Genomic DNA, 15,514 nt, shown 5'->3' on the forward strand with positions numbered 1-15,514 from the left:
CAGGCGGGGAAGGTCGCGCCCTGCCCCTGATCCTGAGCTGGCGGTGCCGCCTTCCAAGGATACCTCCGTTGGCAGAGCCTGGAACCGCCTCCTGGTTTCTTTTTTTTCTGGGCCTGGGTGGGACCCTGAGCTAGGAAAGGGCGGAGCATCTATTGCAGTGTCGCCCCCCACGACCCCGCCCCAGGGACTGCAGAGGAGAGCCCCCCCCCCTTACTTTCCCTGCTCCTGGTCTTTTGCAGCAGAGGCCGTGGCCGGCAAGGACGGCCTCAGGATCACGAGAGGCTGCTGGGCCTCCAGAGCCACCCTGTAGGTTCCAGTTAATCAATCCAAAGAGACCTCAGAGGTCTTCTAGTCCAACCCCTGCTCAAGCGGGAGACCCTACACCAGAGGTGGGCAACTATGGCCCTTTGATGAATTATGGACTTCAGCTCCCAGAATTCCTCAGCAAGCCATGCTAGCTCAGGAATTTTGGGAGTTGAAGTCCACAAGTCATAAAGGGGCCATAGTTGCCCACCTCTGCCCTAGACCATTCCAGACAGGTGGCTGTCCAGCCTCTTCCTTAAAACCTCCAGGGATGAAGAAGCCCCCGTAACTTCTGGCGGCAGGCAGTTCCACTGGTTAATTGTCCTCACCTTTAGGAAATTCCTCCTCAATTCCAGGTTGCTTCTCTCCTGGAGGAGCTTCCACCCATCGCTCCTTGTCCTGCCCTCTGGGGCTTCGGAGAATCCACTGGCCCCCTCCTCCTCCTCTCTGTGGAAGCCCCTCAAACACGGGGGTCCTGCTTTCACGTCTCCCTCCGTCCCTCTTTTCTCTAGATCAGCCATACCTAAATCCTGCAGCCGTTCATCATGGCGGTTTCTTTCCCCCTCCGGGCCTTCGATCCTTTCCGTTGCTCTTCTCTGCCCCTTTTTCCAAAGTCTCAACCTCTTTTTCGTAATATGGGGACCAAAACTAGATGCAGCATTTCAACTGCGGCCTTACTAAGGGTTTATAAAGCGGCGCGCATAACTTCACCCGATTTTGATTCTAGGCCTCTGTTTATACCACCCAGGATTGTTATTGGCTTTTTCGGCTGCTGCCGCACACGGCTGACTCGTGTTTATGGGATCGTCCGTTGGGGACTCCCAGCTTCCTATTTCTGAGTCAGATTTGGCCTAATCTGTTCTTGTCCCTTCGGTTTTTCCTGCCCAGTTATAAAACCTTGCTTTTCTCCACCTTATATTTCATGGGGTTGGGCGGGGCTCGTTGTTCACACCTGTCGAGGTCTGGAGGCCCAGTGGGATGCAGGGAACCAGAGGGGACCCCCCTCAGCAAGGAGGCCAACCTTTTAATTGACTGGCGTCTTACAGGTGTTACACAGCCAGAGAATCCTCTTCATCTTCCTCTTCCTCTTCTAGCTCAGGGGGGAAATGGCGGATGACGTGGACTGTGGAGATGTCCTCGGAGTCGAAAAAGTTGAGGTTCAAGTAGCGGGCGATGCGACGTCCAAGGCTGTCGACCAGCTGTTGTCGGGGGAGAGAGAAAGAAGTCAGAGCCCAGTAGCCATTGCGCTTAGACTTATATAGCGCCTCGCAGTGCTTTTATAGCCCCCTCTAAGCAGTTTACAAAGTCAGCCTCTCGCCCCTCCAACAATCTGGCTCCTCATTTTACCGGCCTCGGAAGGACGGAAGGCTGAGTCGACCTGGAGCCTGTCAGGATCAAACTCCTGGCAGTGGGCAGAGTCTGCCTGCAGTACTGCGCTCTGACCACTGCGCCACCGTGTCTCTCTAGTTGTAGAAGCCAGGCCAGACGCACAGGGAGGGGGTCCTACTCCAGCTCCTTCCTCTCTAGGCCCCCTCCCTCCTTCGGCAGCTTCTTTTGTGTTCAGTGTCTTCGGCTGTCCAGAGGGAGGCCCCCTGACCCCTGCAGCCATATGGGTTGGGTTATCCCTTCCCCTGTGCTTACTTGCATGCTTGGACTACAGTTTTCACGCTCCTCGGCCAGCATACCTCCCCACCCTTCCTTTAGAGCAGGGGTCCTCAAACTTGGCCCCTTTAAGACTGGTGGGCTTCAACTCCCAGAATTCTCCAGCCAGCTCCAGCCGGAGTCGAAGCCCACCAGTCTTAAAGTGGCCAAGTTTGAGGACCCCTGCTTTGGAGCCGTGACTGCCCCTGGGGGGGGGGGATCTCTTCCCTCTTTACTGGGACTCTTGGAAAAGCAGAATCCAAAATGGGATAAGACTGGCTTTTTTGGAGGGGGGGTCTCCTCAATGAGGCACTGGAGATGAAGGTGACGAAGAGAACCCCGTCCGCCCAAGCTACGGGTTGTCCCAAGACAAAACGAGCCCAAGACAAAAGTCTACTTTAAAGGGCACAAGAATCGTCCCTCTGGCTCCCCATCTGGCGACCAGTAGACCCCCTCCGAACTGGGAAGCGTGCCAGCCTGTGCCACTAGTGTGGGGTTGGGTTCAGAGGGGGCAAAACACAGGACAGGAGGCCAGGCAGACAGGAAGGGTCCCCTGTCTCCAGATACCGGAAGGAAGGAAGGAAGGAAGGGAGGGAGGGAGGGAGGGAGGGAGGGCTGATCCTTGGGTAAATCGGTTGAGGTCATTCCCAACAGCCTAGAAGCCACAGAAAAGCCTGGATGGCGGGGGCCTCTTCCAGAAGGGTGGGGTGCTGAGATTTGGGGTGTGCAGGAGGGGGCAGATCCCGGGCCAGCAAGATGGCCAGAGCCAGCCGGACACTCTCCTGAGTCCCTTTACAGCCTGCCTGGACACAAGTCTCTCGGGAAAGGTGTGGCCAAGGGCGATGGGGGGGGGGGCAAAGATGGGGGGCTGTTCTCCTCCCTCCTGAGCTACTCAGGAGGGGCCCCATGGAAGGTGGGGGCAGGAAAGGATTCTCTCTCTTCCTGTGGGTGGATGCACGGACCGGCTGGAGAAAGCTGGGTGCTAAATGAGTGGTCCCTCCCCTGCCTCTGGGATGGTCGGGGCCAGGCTGGCCCAGGGATGAGGAGCCCCCTCCTCCCGGGGGAAGCAGGGCTGGAGAGGAGGGGGCTTTCCAACTGGAGCCAAGGACGGGCTGGGGAGGGGGGAGGAAGCAAGGATGGAGGGCAAAGGCTGGCAATCTGCTTGACCACATCCTAAACGTAATCTCTGTCCCTCACGTCCCAGAAGGAACCTGCCCAAGCCCTGCTGGCTGGGGAGCATGGGAGTTGGGGTCCAACCTGCTAGGAACATATATTGATGCTTTTTTATCTGCTGTGTCTTATAATGGATGATTTTAACGTTTGCGCAGTTTCTTATGTTGTAAGCCCCCAGAGTCACTGGCTATGAGATGGTGGCAAATAAATGTTATAAAGAGAGAGAGAGAGATGATAGATAGAATGGGAGAGAGAGAGAGAGAGAGATGGATGGATGGATAGAAAGATGGATAGATAGATAGATAGATAGATAGATAGATAGATAGATAGATAGATAGATAGATAGATAGAAATGGATATAGATGATAGTGAGAGAAAGAGACAGATGGATGGTTGGATGGATGGATGGGTATAGAGGGTAGATGGAGATGGATGGATTAGACAGACTGACAGATAGATGATAGATAGATAGATAGATAGATAGATAGATAGATAGATAGATAGATAGACAGACAGAAAGATAGAGATAGATAGATGGATGGATAGATAGACAGAAAGATAGAGATGGATGGATAGATGGATGGATGGATAGATAGATAGATAGATAGATAGATAGATAGATAGATAGATGATAGATAGATAAATAGATAGATAGATAGATAGATAGATAGATAGATAGATAGATAGATAGATAGATAGATAGATAGATAGATAGATAGATAGATACATAGACAGACAGACAGACAGAAAGAGTCAGATGATGGATGAAGGATGGATGGATAGATAGATAGACAGGCAGAAAGATAGAGATGGATGGATAGATGGATGGATGGATAGATAGATAGATAGATAGATAGATAGATAGATAGATAGATAGATAGATAGACAGAAAGATAGAGATGGATGGATATATGGATGGATAGATAGATAGATAGATAGATAGATAGATAGATAGATAGATAGATATAATTTGATGATGGATGGTCAGTCAGATGGAGGAAGGTTCCACAACCCCAAATGGCGCATCCTTCCGGATGGAGCGAGGCCAGCTTGCCGGATGCTGGGAGGATCAGGGAGGAGATGGACTTCCAGCCCTCTGCCTCGACCCTCTTGCAGCCCCAGGGAGAAGCCCCCCCCCCCGGGTCCTCCTCCTTCTTCCCAGCTCTCACCTCATGGTTCTTGGTCAGACGGACCAGGGTGAGGACCTCCAGGCGGTACCCGTTGATGATGAGGCTGTAGAAGAGCTTTCCATGGGCTGGAAGAGGAAGAGGGAAATGATGGGCCCGGACCTTTGACAGGTGGTTCCATGCTTCCCAGCAAAGGTCTTCTCAGCCAGCCCTTGGTCAAAGGCACCAAGACCCTTCCGAGGCATCCAAGCCCCTTTCACTGGCTGGAGGTGTGGCAGCTTGATGACTGTGGGAGTAATTTTCAACCATGGCTGAAACCAGAGGGACTAAATATAGACACACACACACACACACACACACACACCCAAAATGATTCTATGGGTGCTTCTGGATTGGACTGATTCGCACAACCCCACAGCCGCTGGTGGTTGGGACTGATGACTCAAGGTAGCTTGTGAGTCTGGCTGCGATGCTTTGGTCAGCAAACTGTTTCAGTTCATTCCTGCCAGTGACTTCATCTGTTAATTCATTTTCCAGGTTTAGACAATACGCTGCCTTGCAGGCTAACCTGGATTCCTGCCATGTGCTAAATGGGGGGGCTTTAAGCTTGGCAATGTTAGGGCTTGTGGACTTCAACTCCCAGAATTCCCCAGCCAGCAAAGTTCCCAGAATACACAAGCAGGGGTGGGCTTCAAATTTTGTAGTGACTGGCTGGGTGGGCATGGCTGGGTGGGTGGGTGGTCATGTGACTGGATGGGTGTGGCCAATTCAACCTCTTTGTCCTAATTACCTAAAGAAAGATAATATACCAAAAAGTTGTTTATTATTTCATGCATTTAATTTAATACTTAAATAAAAGACTGGGTGAAACCAAGTGTAATAGCAGTGACTGTGAGAGAGATCTTGGAGTCAGTGGAGTTTCTGGTGAGTTAGGTGATTCTTATTGTTTGCATTACCCTTGGAGGCTAATGGCTATCTGATTTTCTCAAGGGCTCTCCCTGGCAAGCACTGAGTGGATTGTTTATCTAGCTTGCAACACTTTTATGAGGTGTGAAATTCTCTTGGCTGAATGCCCAGGAGTTCAATTAAGCCTATGAAGAGCTTTGCCTGGCTGCTTGTCTTTCTGAGGCTATTGGGGGCTCTCTGAGCCCCCAGTAGCCCACCCCTGTCACAAGCCTTAAAGTTCCCAAGCTTGGAGACTCTCGTATTAAACCACCCATAAATGAAGAAACAATCCAACTGCTAACAAAGCTTAGCCCATTGTACTTGGTCTTCCAGGGGTCAGTTGAGCCCGTTGTGCAAAACCCGACCCCAAACAAACTTCAGTATTGCAGGCCCAAGACATCTCCTTGGTTGTGATGCCTTAGATTCCCCCAAAACTTCCTCTCTTTCTAGGGCTGGCTTTTTGGGGAGTTGGAGGCCTCGGCCAGGCACTTTGTGGCACAACTTGGAGTCCAGAGTAGCCACTTCCTGCCCAACTCTTGACCCAAAGGGAAGCCAAGATGGGGACGGGGGTTGGGTGGGAAAGGCTGACGTCCCAGGGGAGTTTCAGAAAAGGGCCTTGCCCTAGGAGGGTGGGGGGACGCAAGGGCCCCAGGCCCCTCCTTATCCCGGGCTGGTACCATCTCGCTGGCTGACCAGCCGGACGTAGATCTGGTGCAGGGGCCCCTCTTGCCAAAGGATGCCTCTGATGTAGAACTGGTAGTACTGGCGGATGTGGTTGATGATCAGACGGCGTTTGCAGAGGTTGCTGACCAGGACCCAAAGGCTGGACGCCATGCTGAGGATGAGGAAACACGACAGGTCCTGATGGGCCTGCAAGGGAAGGGAGGGGCACCCTTGGCCTCCGGGGTCCCCGCGAGGGATCCCCACCTCAGTCCAGCCAAGACGGAAGGAGCTCACGAACAAACGAAGAGAGCACCAGGTGGATTTCCTGGGAAGGGGGTTGCCTTGTGCAGGGACCCTCAAAATCCTCCTCCTCCCCCTCCCCACAAACCCCCTCCCTTCCAGCACTGACAATGTTGCAGGAAGTGAGCCTGGCTGGTCTAGGGAAGAGAAGGACCAGGGGAGACAGGAGAGCAGCCTTCCAATATTTGGGGGCTGCCCCAGAGAGGAGGAGGAAGGGGGTCAAGCTCTTCTCCAAGGCACCTGAAGGCCAGACAAGGAACAACGGATGGAAACTGAAGAAGGAGAGATTCAACCTGGAAACAAGGGGAAACTTTCTGACAGGGAGAACAATCAATCCCTGGAACAGAAGTTGCCCTTGGAAGTTGTGGGAGCGCCATCACTTGAGACCTTCAAGAAGAGACTGGACTGCTATTTGCCAGATATGGTGTAGGGTCTCCCGCTTGGGTGCGGGGTTGGACTAGATGACCTACAAGATCCCTTCCAACTCTGATTCTCTGTTATCTGAATTGCAGTCCAGGCAACTGGCTGCTCCCTGCCCCAACAGCCGGGTCCCTCCGGAGCTTTGGGCCAGCAACTCCCAGGCTGCCTAACCCTGGGCCATCTTGGCTGGGCCCCAAACGGCCACAAGACCTGGAGCAGGCAGTGAGCAACGCAGCCCCCAACGGATGGGGCTGGAGGGGAACCGAAGGGCGTCCTGGGGGTCCCGAGCCAGAGCCAGGAGGAGGACTCACCCCGTACAGTTTGAAGTAGAAGATGCTGCTGAAGACAGAGATGACGAAACAGACCAGTCCTTGCCAGATGGTGTCCTTGTAATACTCGATCACTAACACTGCAGGAGGGAAGGACGCCCAGTGAGGGCAGCCCTCGGCTCCAGCCAGGAGGGCCCCGCAAGGGTCTCCGCCCCAGGGAGGCCCCCCTCCCACCCCCAGGCCAGCCCTTCAGAACTCACCAAATCTCCTGGGCCATTTAAACTCTCTCTCCTACCTGAGCACTGTCAGGATTCACCCAGGGGGTGGGGGTGGGGACACCTGGGTCAAGGGTGACCATGAATGACGTGCCTCAGAGTCAGCTGGCTGTTCCCCCCCCCCATTTAAATCCTGAGTCTCGAGCCAAACTTCCAACACTCCCAAAGGATTTATTGGGCGTTAACATGTCCGGCACTGCCTGGGTGTAGCTGACTCTGAGACACGTCATTCATTGTCACCCTTGACCCTGGTTCCCCCCCACCCCCAACCCCTGGGCGTATCGTAATTCACATTATCCAATGGGACACGTCCATAGCCCAGAGTCAACAATCAGGCTCTTCGGTGAGAATTTTGCATGGCAGAAATTTCAGTCACCTAGTTACAATCTCTGAAAACATTTATGGAATGCACTTTAGCTTTCCAAGCTGCCGCACTGCTCTTTCAAACCCCTTTCGCCCTCCTCCCTTTCTGTTGGCAACTCTAAAATGACCCTAGGAGTATTTTATGAGTCGACATTCACAACATTAAAACGCCCCCACCCCTCTTCTGTGCAAGTGGTCGATCTCCTGATCTGGAATGCTTTCTTTCCTTGGTGGTGACCCACCGTGGCCAGCTGCCTCAAGGAGCCACGGAGAGCCAGAGAGGCCACAGAGTCCCACACCTGCTGTGAGCAGACCGAGAAGCCCACGGGACCTTCTCAGCCGATGCCCACCCAGCCTCTGTGGGCTTCCCAAGAAGCCTCCCTGTGGCTCTGCCGTGTGCACCTCTGAGCCAGAGGACTGGGCCACTATCCGTGCTGGAGATCAGCACCACACCCCGGCCGCTGACCACGGCCTGCTTCCCTAAATATCCACAGAGACGCTCCATCCTCCAGGTCATGGTTGTCCCAAAGGAGCTTTTTCCAAAAGGCAACTGGACTGTCTTCGTTTTTCTTGGAAGATGTTTCCCTTCTTATCCAAGAAGCTTCTCCAGTTCTGACTGTATCGGGGTGTGGGTGTAAGGAGTACTCTCAGAAAGACTGCTAACGACCAGATGACTGCAAGGAGTATAAATCCTTCCATTCCCCCATCATCAGGTGTTCGAAGACACCTCTGCAGACTTGGATGAGCTCACAGATACTGGAACATCATATGTCAGTTTTTGTGAAGACCCAGGTGTGCCAACCAGGAACCTGAGAATATATAGTAACAATAAACCTTGGTTCACAGCTAAACTTAAGCAGCTACGTCGTTCCAAAGAGGAAGCCTACAGAAAAGGGGACAGAATGCGATACAACCAGGCCAGAAACATATTAACAGGAGAGATCAGAGCAGCAAAAAGAAACTACTCTGAAAAGTTAAAGAATTAATTCTCAACAAATGAACCAGCAAACATGTGGAAAACTCTGAAAAACATCATCGGTTACAGCAAACCTCCTTCCCAGGCAGAAGGAAATCAACAACTAGCAGACGACCTGAATGTGTTTTACTGCAGGTTTGAAAGGAAACTTCAGCCACCTATCTCCACAACTCACATCTCAAACGCACCAACAACAGCCAAGCCTCCTCCAACTGGCCCCAACCCATTGGGTTCACCACCTCTGGTGATCACAGAAAAAGAAGTGCAAGATCTATTTCACAGACAGAAGCCAGGAAAAGGCACCAGGGCCAGACAAGATAACTCCTTCTTGCTTAAAAGTCTGTGCTGACCAATTGGCCCCCATCTTCACCCGAACCTTCAATAGATCCCTAGAGATGCGCTATGTTCCTTCCTGCTTCAAACGCTCTACCATCATCCCAGTGCCAGAGAAGCCCCCCCCCCATCAAGGGACTGGATGACTACAGACCAGTTGCTCTAACATCCGTAGTTATGAAAACCTTTGAAGGGCTTGTGCTGTCCCACCTGAAAACCATCAGGGATCCGCTGATAGATCCCATGCAGTTTGCATACCGAGCAAATAGATCGACAGATGATGCTGTTAATATGGCTCTGCACTACATCCTACAACACCTTGAATCTCCAAAGACCTGTGCAAGGGTCCCCTTTGCTTAGCATTCAACAGCATCATTCCAGACATTCTTCTAACTAAACTAAACCAGGTAGCGGTACTTGACCACACTTCTAAATGGATCATAAGCTTCCTAACAGACAGGAAGCAGCAGGTGAAGCTAGGCGGAATCACACCTGATCCCTGTACAATCAGCACAGCCCCCCCTCCCCCCCCCGGCTGTGTGCTATCTCCACTTCTCTTCTCCCTATATACCAGTGACTGCATCTCAAACGATCCATCTGTTAAAATATTGAAGTTTGCGGATGACACAACAGTGATTGGTCTCATTCGAGACAACAACGAAGCCACATACAGACAGGAGGTTATACGACTTGCCTCGTGGTGTAAATGGAACAATCTGGAACTGAACACACTCAAAACCGTAGAAATGGTGGTAGACTTTAGGAGAAACCCTCCCATACTACCACCTCTTACAATACTAGACAACACAGTATCAACAATAGAGACCTTCAAATTTCTAGGTTCCATCATATCACAAGACCTAAAATGGACACCTAACATCAAAAACATCATCAAAAAAGCAGAACAAAGAATGTTCTTTCTGCGCCAACTCAGGAAGCTCAAAGTGCCCAAAAGGAGCTGCTGATCCAGTTCTACAGAGGAATTATTGAGTCTGTCATCTGCACCTCTATAACTGTCTGGTTTGGTTCTGCAACCCAACAGACAGACACAGACTCCAGAGGGGAATTAGGACTGCAGAAAAAACAATTACTACCCACCTGCCTTCCATGGAGGACCTGTATCCTGCACGGGTCAAAAAGAGGGCTGTGAAAATATCTACAGACCCCTCACACATCCCGGACCGGAACTGTTTTAACTCCTTCCCTCAAAATGATGCTATAGAGCCCTGCACCCCACAACAACTATACACAAGGACATTTTCCCCCATGCCATCACTCTGCTATACAACGAATTCCCACAACACTGTCAACATACTTACTAAGATTGTGTTACTATTATTCCTCTAATCCTTCCTAGTACCTGTCTCTTCCCACCTATGACTATAACTGTGTTGCTTGTATCTTTACAGTTTATATTGTTTTATTTGTTTCCTAGTATGATAAGATTGATCTTATGATTCTTGATGTATTTTTTTCCTTATGTACACTGAGAAGATTTGCGCCAAGACAAATTCCTTGTGTGTCCCATCACGCTTGGCCAATAAAGAATTCTATTCTATTCTATTCTATTCTATTCTATTCTATTCTATTCTATTCTATCCCTTATTCTATTCTATTCTATTCTATTCTATTCTATTCTATTCTATTCTATTCTATTCTATTCTATTCTATCTTATCCCTTATTCTATTCTATTCTATTCTTCATTCCAATATTGTTCTGTTCTATTCTATTCTATTTTCTTTTCTCTTCTATTTCTCTTCTATCTATTCTATCTTATCCCTTATTCTATTCTATTCTATTCTATTCTATTCTATTCTATTCTATTCTACTTTCTATTCTATTTTCTATTCTATTCTATTTCTATTCTATCTATTCTATCTTATCCCTTATTCTATTCTATTTCTATTCTATTAGTCTATTGCATTCTGTCAGAACTGAAGAAGCTCCCGGGGTGAAAAGGAAAACAACCTCAGGGAGAAACAAAGAAAGTCCAGCTGCACCCTGGGGGCTCCTTCCCTGGGGGCTCTTTCGTCCACTGCCCTTTCTGGCTCTCCATTTGGAGGGGCTCACCTATGCTAGCACCAAAAGATGGGATGTCCTTGCTGGTTTGTTTCTCCAAACCACAACCAGCTGCAGGAACAACTGCACTTGGTTACTAAATGAGCCCATTTTCTGGAGGCACCCGAGGAGGCATTGAGCTGTAAGCCAAAGGCGCCTCTTCCAAAGGCAACTGAACCAACTGCAGAACCCGTTGAGGCTCCATCCAGGTGTATCCATCCACCTCACCCCGCAATCTGTGTTTGGTGGCCTGGCCAAGCTGCTCTTCACCCCATTCTGTATGCAGGACCTGGGAAGGCTTGGGGGGGGCTTCCCCAACCCCCCACTCTGCCCCCCTCCCCAGAAAACAGCTTACCTTTGGGCTGCTGCACCTGGAAGGGGAAGTATTTGTTTTCCTGGAGTTGCTCGTGCAGATACTCCTCCGAATTGACAAAGGAGCAATACCAGAGGGCCAGGGGTCCCCTCAAAATGGACTTGAGAAGCATTGTCCCCAGGGGTTCTGTGCTGGAATTACGGGAGGGAGGGAGGGAGGGCGGAAAAGGAAGGGAAGGAATTAAAAAAAGGAAAAAGAAGGAAAGAAGAAAAGAGAAGGGAGGGAGGGACAGGAAAAGGAAGGGAAGGGAAGGGAAAGAATATAAAAGGAAAAAAAGGAAAAAACAAAAGGGAGGAAGGAAGGAAGGAAGGAAGGAAGGAAGGGAATTGGAAGGAAGGAAGGAAGGGAATTGGAAGGAAGGAAGGAAGGAAGGAATGGAAGGAAGGAAGGAAGGAAGGAGGGAGGGAGGAAGGAAGGAAGGAAGGAAGGAAGGAAGGAAGGAAGAAAGAAGATATCAGCAGAGAGGGAAGGGCAACCCTGCCAGGGCAAGGAAAGGACCCACCTCCCTCAGATCAGCAGGACAAGGGGCAGCCCTTGGTGGGGGGAAGGCATGTGGACCCTCCTGAGCCCCTTGGCACACCCCAGGAAAGACCACCCAGCAGGTCAACCCTGCCCTGAAGCTATCCAGGGAACCCCCCTCCTCCCCCAAAGCAGGGCAAAGCAGTTGGCCGCCTTTGCCTCTGATCTGGAGGACCCGCAGAGGGCCCGCAGCCTGGGCCTGGGGGTCTGCTCCCTCTCAGGCAGGCGCCCACCTGCGAATGGCCGCCGGGCGAGGTGCAGAAAGAGCGCGAAGGCAGCCTTTGCGCCAACAGAGGCTCCTCCGTGTCTCTTGGGCACTTGCGCTGGCACCAAAGGCCGCCCACTGCCCGTCGACCAGCCGGGCAACCCCAAGCAACAGAATGCCGTCTTCGTGGCAACTGGGCCCCACGGCCTCTGACCTCCAGGAAGGGGGGCCACCAGGGGACAAAAAGACACCCTTATCTCCCCCCCCGCCAGTTGAAGCCAGGCAAATCCATTGCAGCCGTAAAAGCCTGCCCCCCCACAGCACGACTGTAATTTATACGTTTGTACATCATCAAGCAGTCCTTGACTCGCTGCCACAATTTAGCCCAGAACTTCCGTTGCTAAGCGAGACAGTTGTTAAAGTGAGTTTGACTCTATATTGCCGCCTTCCTTGCCACCGTTGTTAAGTGAATCACCGCAGTTGTTGAGTTAGTGACACGGTTGTTAAGTGAACCTGGCTTCCCTGTGAACTCTGTTCATCAGGCGGTCACCAAAAGGGGGTCGCGTGACACACCCACCCGCCCGGGACATGCCCACCGTCCTAAGTCCACGCCAGCTGCCTCTGAACTTTTGACCACGTGACTCCGGGGAAGGCTGCAGCGGTCATTCTGTGCTGTTCTAACCTTCGTCACTAAGTGAATGGTTGTCAGTTGAGCACTGCCTGTATTTGACCCAAGTGGCCTGTCATGTATTACGATGCTGTGCGCACAATTGTCCAAATCAAGATACGTACAGACTAACTAAAAATCCACAGAAACCAAACTGAAATAATTAGTTTGACAGGGCAGAAGAAGGAATTGCAGGCTTGAAAGGGTGGCAAAACTTACACAGCTGGGAAGATGCCAGGAACCCAGATGAGCCACAAGGAGACCAGATAAATTCATGATTTGCTTCCAACAAGTTGCTGTGCACAGCTTCCCTTTTTAAACACTATGTTCCCAGCTGCAGCTAATGAAGGGAATCAGGGCCCTTTCCTCCCCCATAAGCCACCCAACCCACATTGCTCCCTTCTCCATTCCTCCCTGTGTGCCCTAGGATGAAGAGGGAGAGGGCCTGGGTCTTCCTCTGAACTCCTTCTCCCTTGCTCTACCTCTCCCCTACTCTGCCCAGCTGGACTTTGCCCTTCCCCAGTTTCTTCCACAGCCAACGGAGCTACACTCCCGCTCCTTGTGTCAACTGCTAGGCCTCCCCCTCCGAATCAGATTCCGACAGGGGCATGACAGTGGATAAAACCTTTGACAACTCTGTTTTTAGATATTTCTTGGCTCAATCTTGCCGTTTCAACTTATGTGTCTTGTTCCATGGTGGCCGGGTTTCGGCCTTCCTTAACTTGGCCGTGGCTCTGAGCGCTGAACACCTGGTGCTTCTGGGCACTCCAGGTAGGTTGCAGTTCTGGAATACGACACCACTGGAGGATAATGGGTTCCTGGTAGCTTCACGTTTGATTCTTCATGAATCTTTGGCAGTTAATGTGCAACTTTTTTCCTCAACACGTTTCTTGCGACCCTGTTGATTATTTGCAACAAAATGTTGGATGGTTCTGTGATCACACCCCAATATCTTAGCAATTTCAAGAGCGCTGCATCCCTCTGAAAGGCTTTTTACAATGTTTGACTTTCGGAGTGACTTAAATCTCTTTTTTGGCCCGTTTTGCCTGAGGAGAAGCAGCTGCCTAAGAATTAGGTATACCTTGATACATACTAGGGTGTTGATCTCCTTAGGCCACACCCTCCCTTACTACACAAATACACCTCACCTGATCTGCTTCTGATCTGCTTCTGCCAACTAAGCATTCACGTTTATACAGCTTTGGAGGTGGAACATACGCATAAAAAATGGTGATATGGCGAAAATACCCCCTTGCCGAATAATTGTGCACGTGCTGTTACATACACAGTATGAAATAAAAAATAGTTAACAGGTTAAACCACAGCAGAGTTAAAAGTTCAAAGAGCTCCTTTAATCTTCTGTCACTGCAGTTTCCTGACAGAAAGTCCGCAGTGCAGTTTCTCATTGACCACAAATCACTCCCGAACCTTATCTCCCGGTCCAAGGTGTTCGGTTCTTCCTAGTGAAATATTTCTTTAGCTTTTTCGCTGGGGATCTTTCCCAATAATTGCATCTGGTTTCCAAAGTTCGTAGGTCTCTCTTGTAAAATATCTTTGCAACATCCGTTTTTGTGTTGTGGTTGTTTTTTAAATTCCCTTTTGAATGTTTTTGCTTGTGTTTGAATTTTTTTTTTTTCCTTTCGGATTTTGTATTTTAATCTTTGCATAAAATGAGATGGAACATCTACAAAAAGGAAGGGGGGCAGGGGTCACACACAAGAAGGAACCCACCCACCCAGCCACCCAGCCTGCTGCTCTCTGCTGCCCAGCGGCGGTTGTGGAAATAAGGTCTACCTGAAGGGGGGCAACGCTGAGAGGGCAGGGAAGGACCCAGGGTGAGCTGGGTGGGGCTGAAAGCTGGAAGCAGGGCGGGGGGGAGAGAGAGAGCTAAGTGTGTCTCTTGACGTCAACCAGGCTCAACGGAGGCTCAGGGCAGGTTTCAAAGGGCAGCCGAGTTTGCGTTCCTAATCCTTTCCCTTGATCTCCCCCCCCCCCACCCCAGGAAAACTCAGGCTGGAAAGAGGAGCCACTCCCCCCCTCGCTGCCTCTCCTAAAGCTATGCACTAGTTTAAATAGGGCTCCTTGAATAAACATTTGGGTTTATTGCCTCAATTCCCACCACCGTTAATGTGGCTTCTCTGCCGTGGTTTCTGGAGGGGTCCTTGGGGGTCTCTGAGGTTGGTTGCTTGCTTGCAGCTGGTTCCTCGTTGTGAGAAAAGGACAACTAGGCCCTAAGGTTCGTGTAGGCCTCTAAAGGCCTCCAAGGAACAATATCTAATAACGCCATCCGAGCTGATTTTGCAAGCAGGGCGAAACACTTGCAATCTGCTGAGCTGATTTTGCAGGCGCAGCAGTAGGTTTCCTATCTGCTACTTCTGCAAAAAGCGTATATTTGCTGGAATATCCAAAACAGGAGCTATTTTGGATCACGAATGTCTGGGACGTTGAGAAAATTCTAGACCTAGAAAACCTAGAACTACACCGTCTTCGGTCCGATCTAAGTATAGTATATAAAACCATACATTGCAATGTCCGACCTGTCAACGAATACTTCACCTTCAACCATAACCACACAAGAGCAAACAATAGATACAAACTCAAGGTAAACCGCACCAAACTTGATTGCAGGAAATACGACTTCAGCAACAGAGTGGTCAATGTCTGGAATCCTCTACCTGACACTGTAGTTTCTTCCCCAAACCCCAAAAACTTTAACCTTAGACTGTCTACTATTGACCTCACCCCTTTCCTAAGAGGTCTGTAAGGGGCCTGCATAAGCGCACCAACATGCCTACCGTCCCTGTCCTATTGTTTTTTATTTTTCTTATATGTACCCATTTCATGTATTCAAAACTATGTATACACTTATACTTATTATCTTGTAAACAATTGACAAATCAAAT

At 50.4% G+C, this 15,514-nt stretch overlaps 1 protein-coding gene across 1 annotated transcript; it reads right to left on the bottom strand.

The window, feature by feature from the left end:
• Window positions 1-1,352: 1,352 nt before the first annotated feature.
• On the bottom strand, window positions 1,353-11,332 carry CATSPERQ (catsper channel auxiliary subunit theta). Its single transcript, XM_087930411.1, has 6 exons — window positions 11,203-11,332; window positions 6,891-6,981; window positions 6,675-6,684; window positions 5,867-6,059; window positions 4,287-4,372; window positions 1,353-1,502 (listed from the first exon to the last, which is right to left on the bottom strand). The coding sequence occupies exons 1-6, from the start codon at window positions 11,330-11,332 to the stop codon at window positions 1,353-1,355; spliced, it is 660 nt and encodes a 219-aa protein (XP_087786537.1).
• Window positions 11,333-15,514: the final 4,182 nt, after the last annotated feature.

The sequence above is a fragment of the Pseudonaja textilis genome, chromosome 3, assembly GCF_049901715.1.
Source record: "Pseudonaja textilis isolate UNSWEBS1 chromosome 3, rPseTex1.2, whole genome shotgun sequence".
Taxonomy (NCBI): Eukaryota; Metazoa; Chordata; class Lepidosauria; order Squamata; family Elapidae; genus Pseudonaja; species Pseudonaja textilis.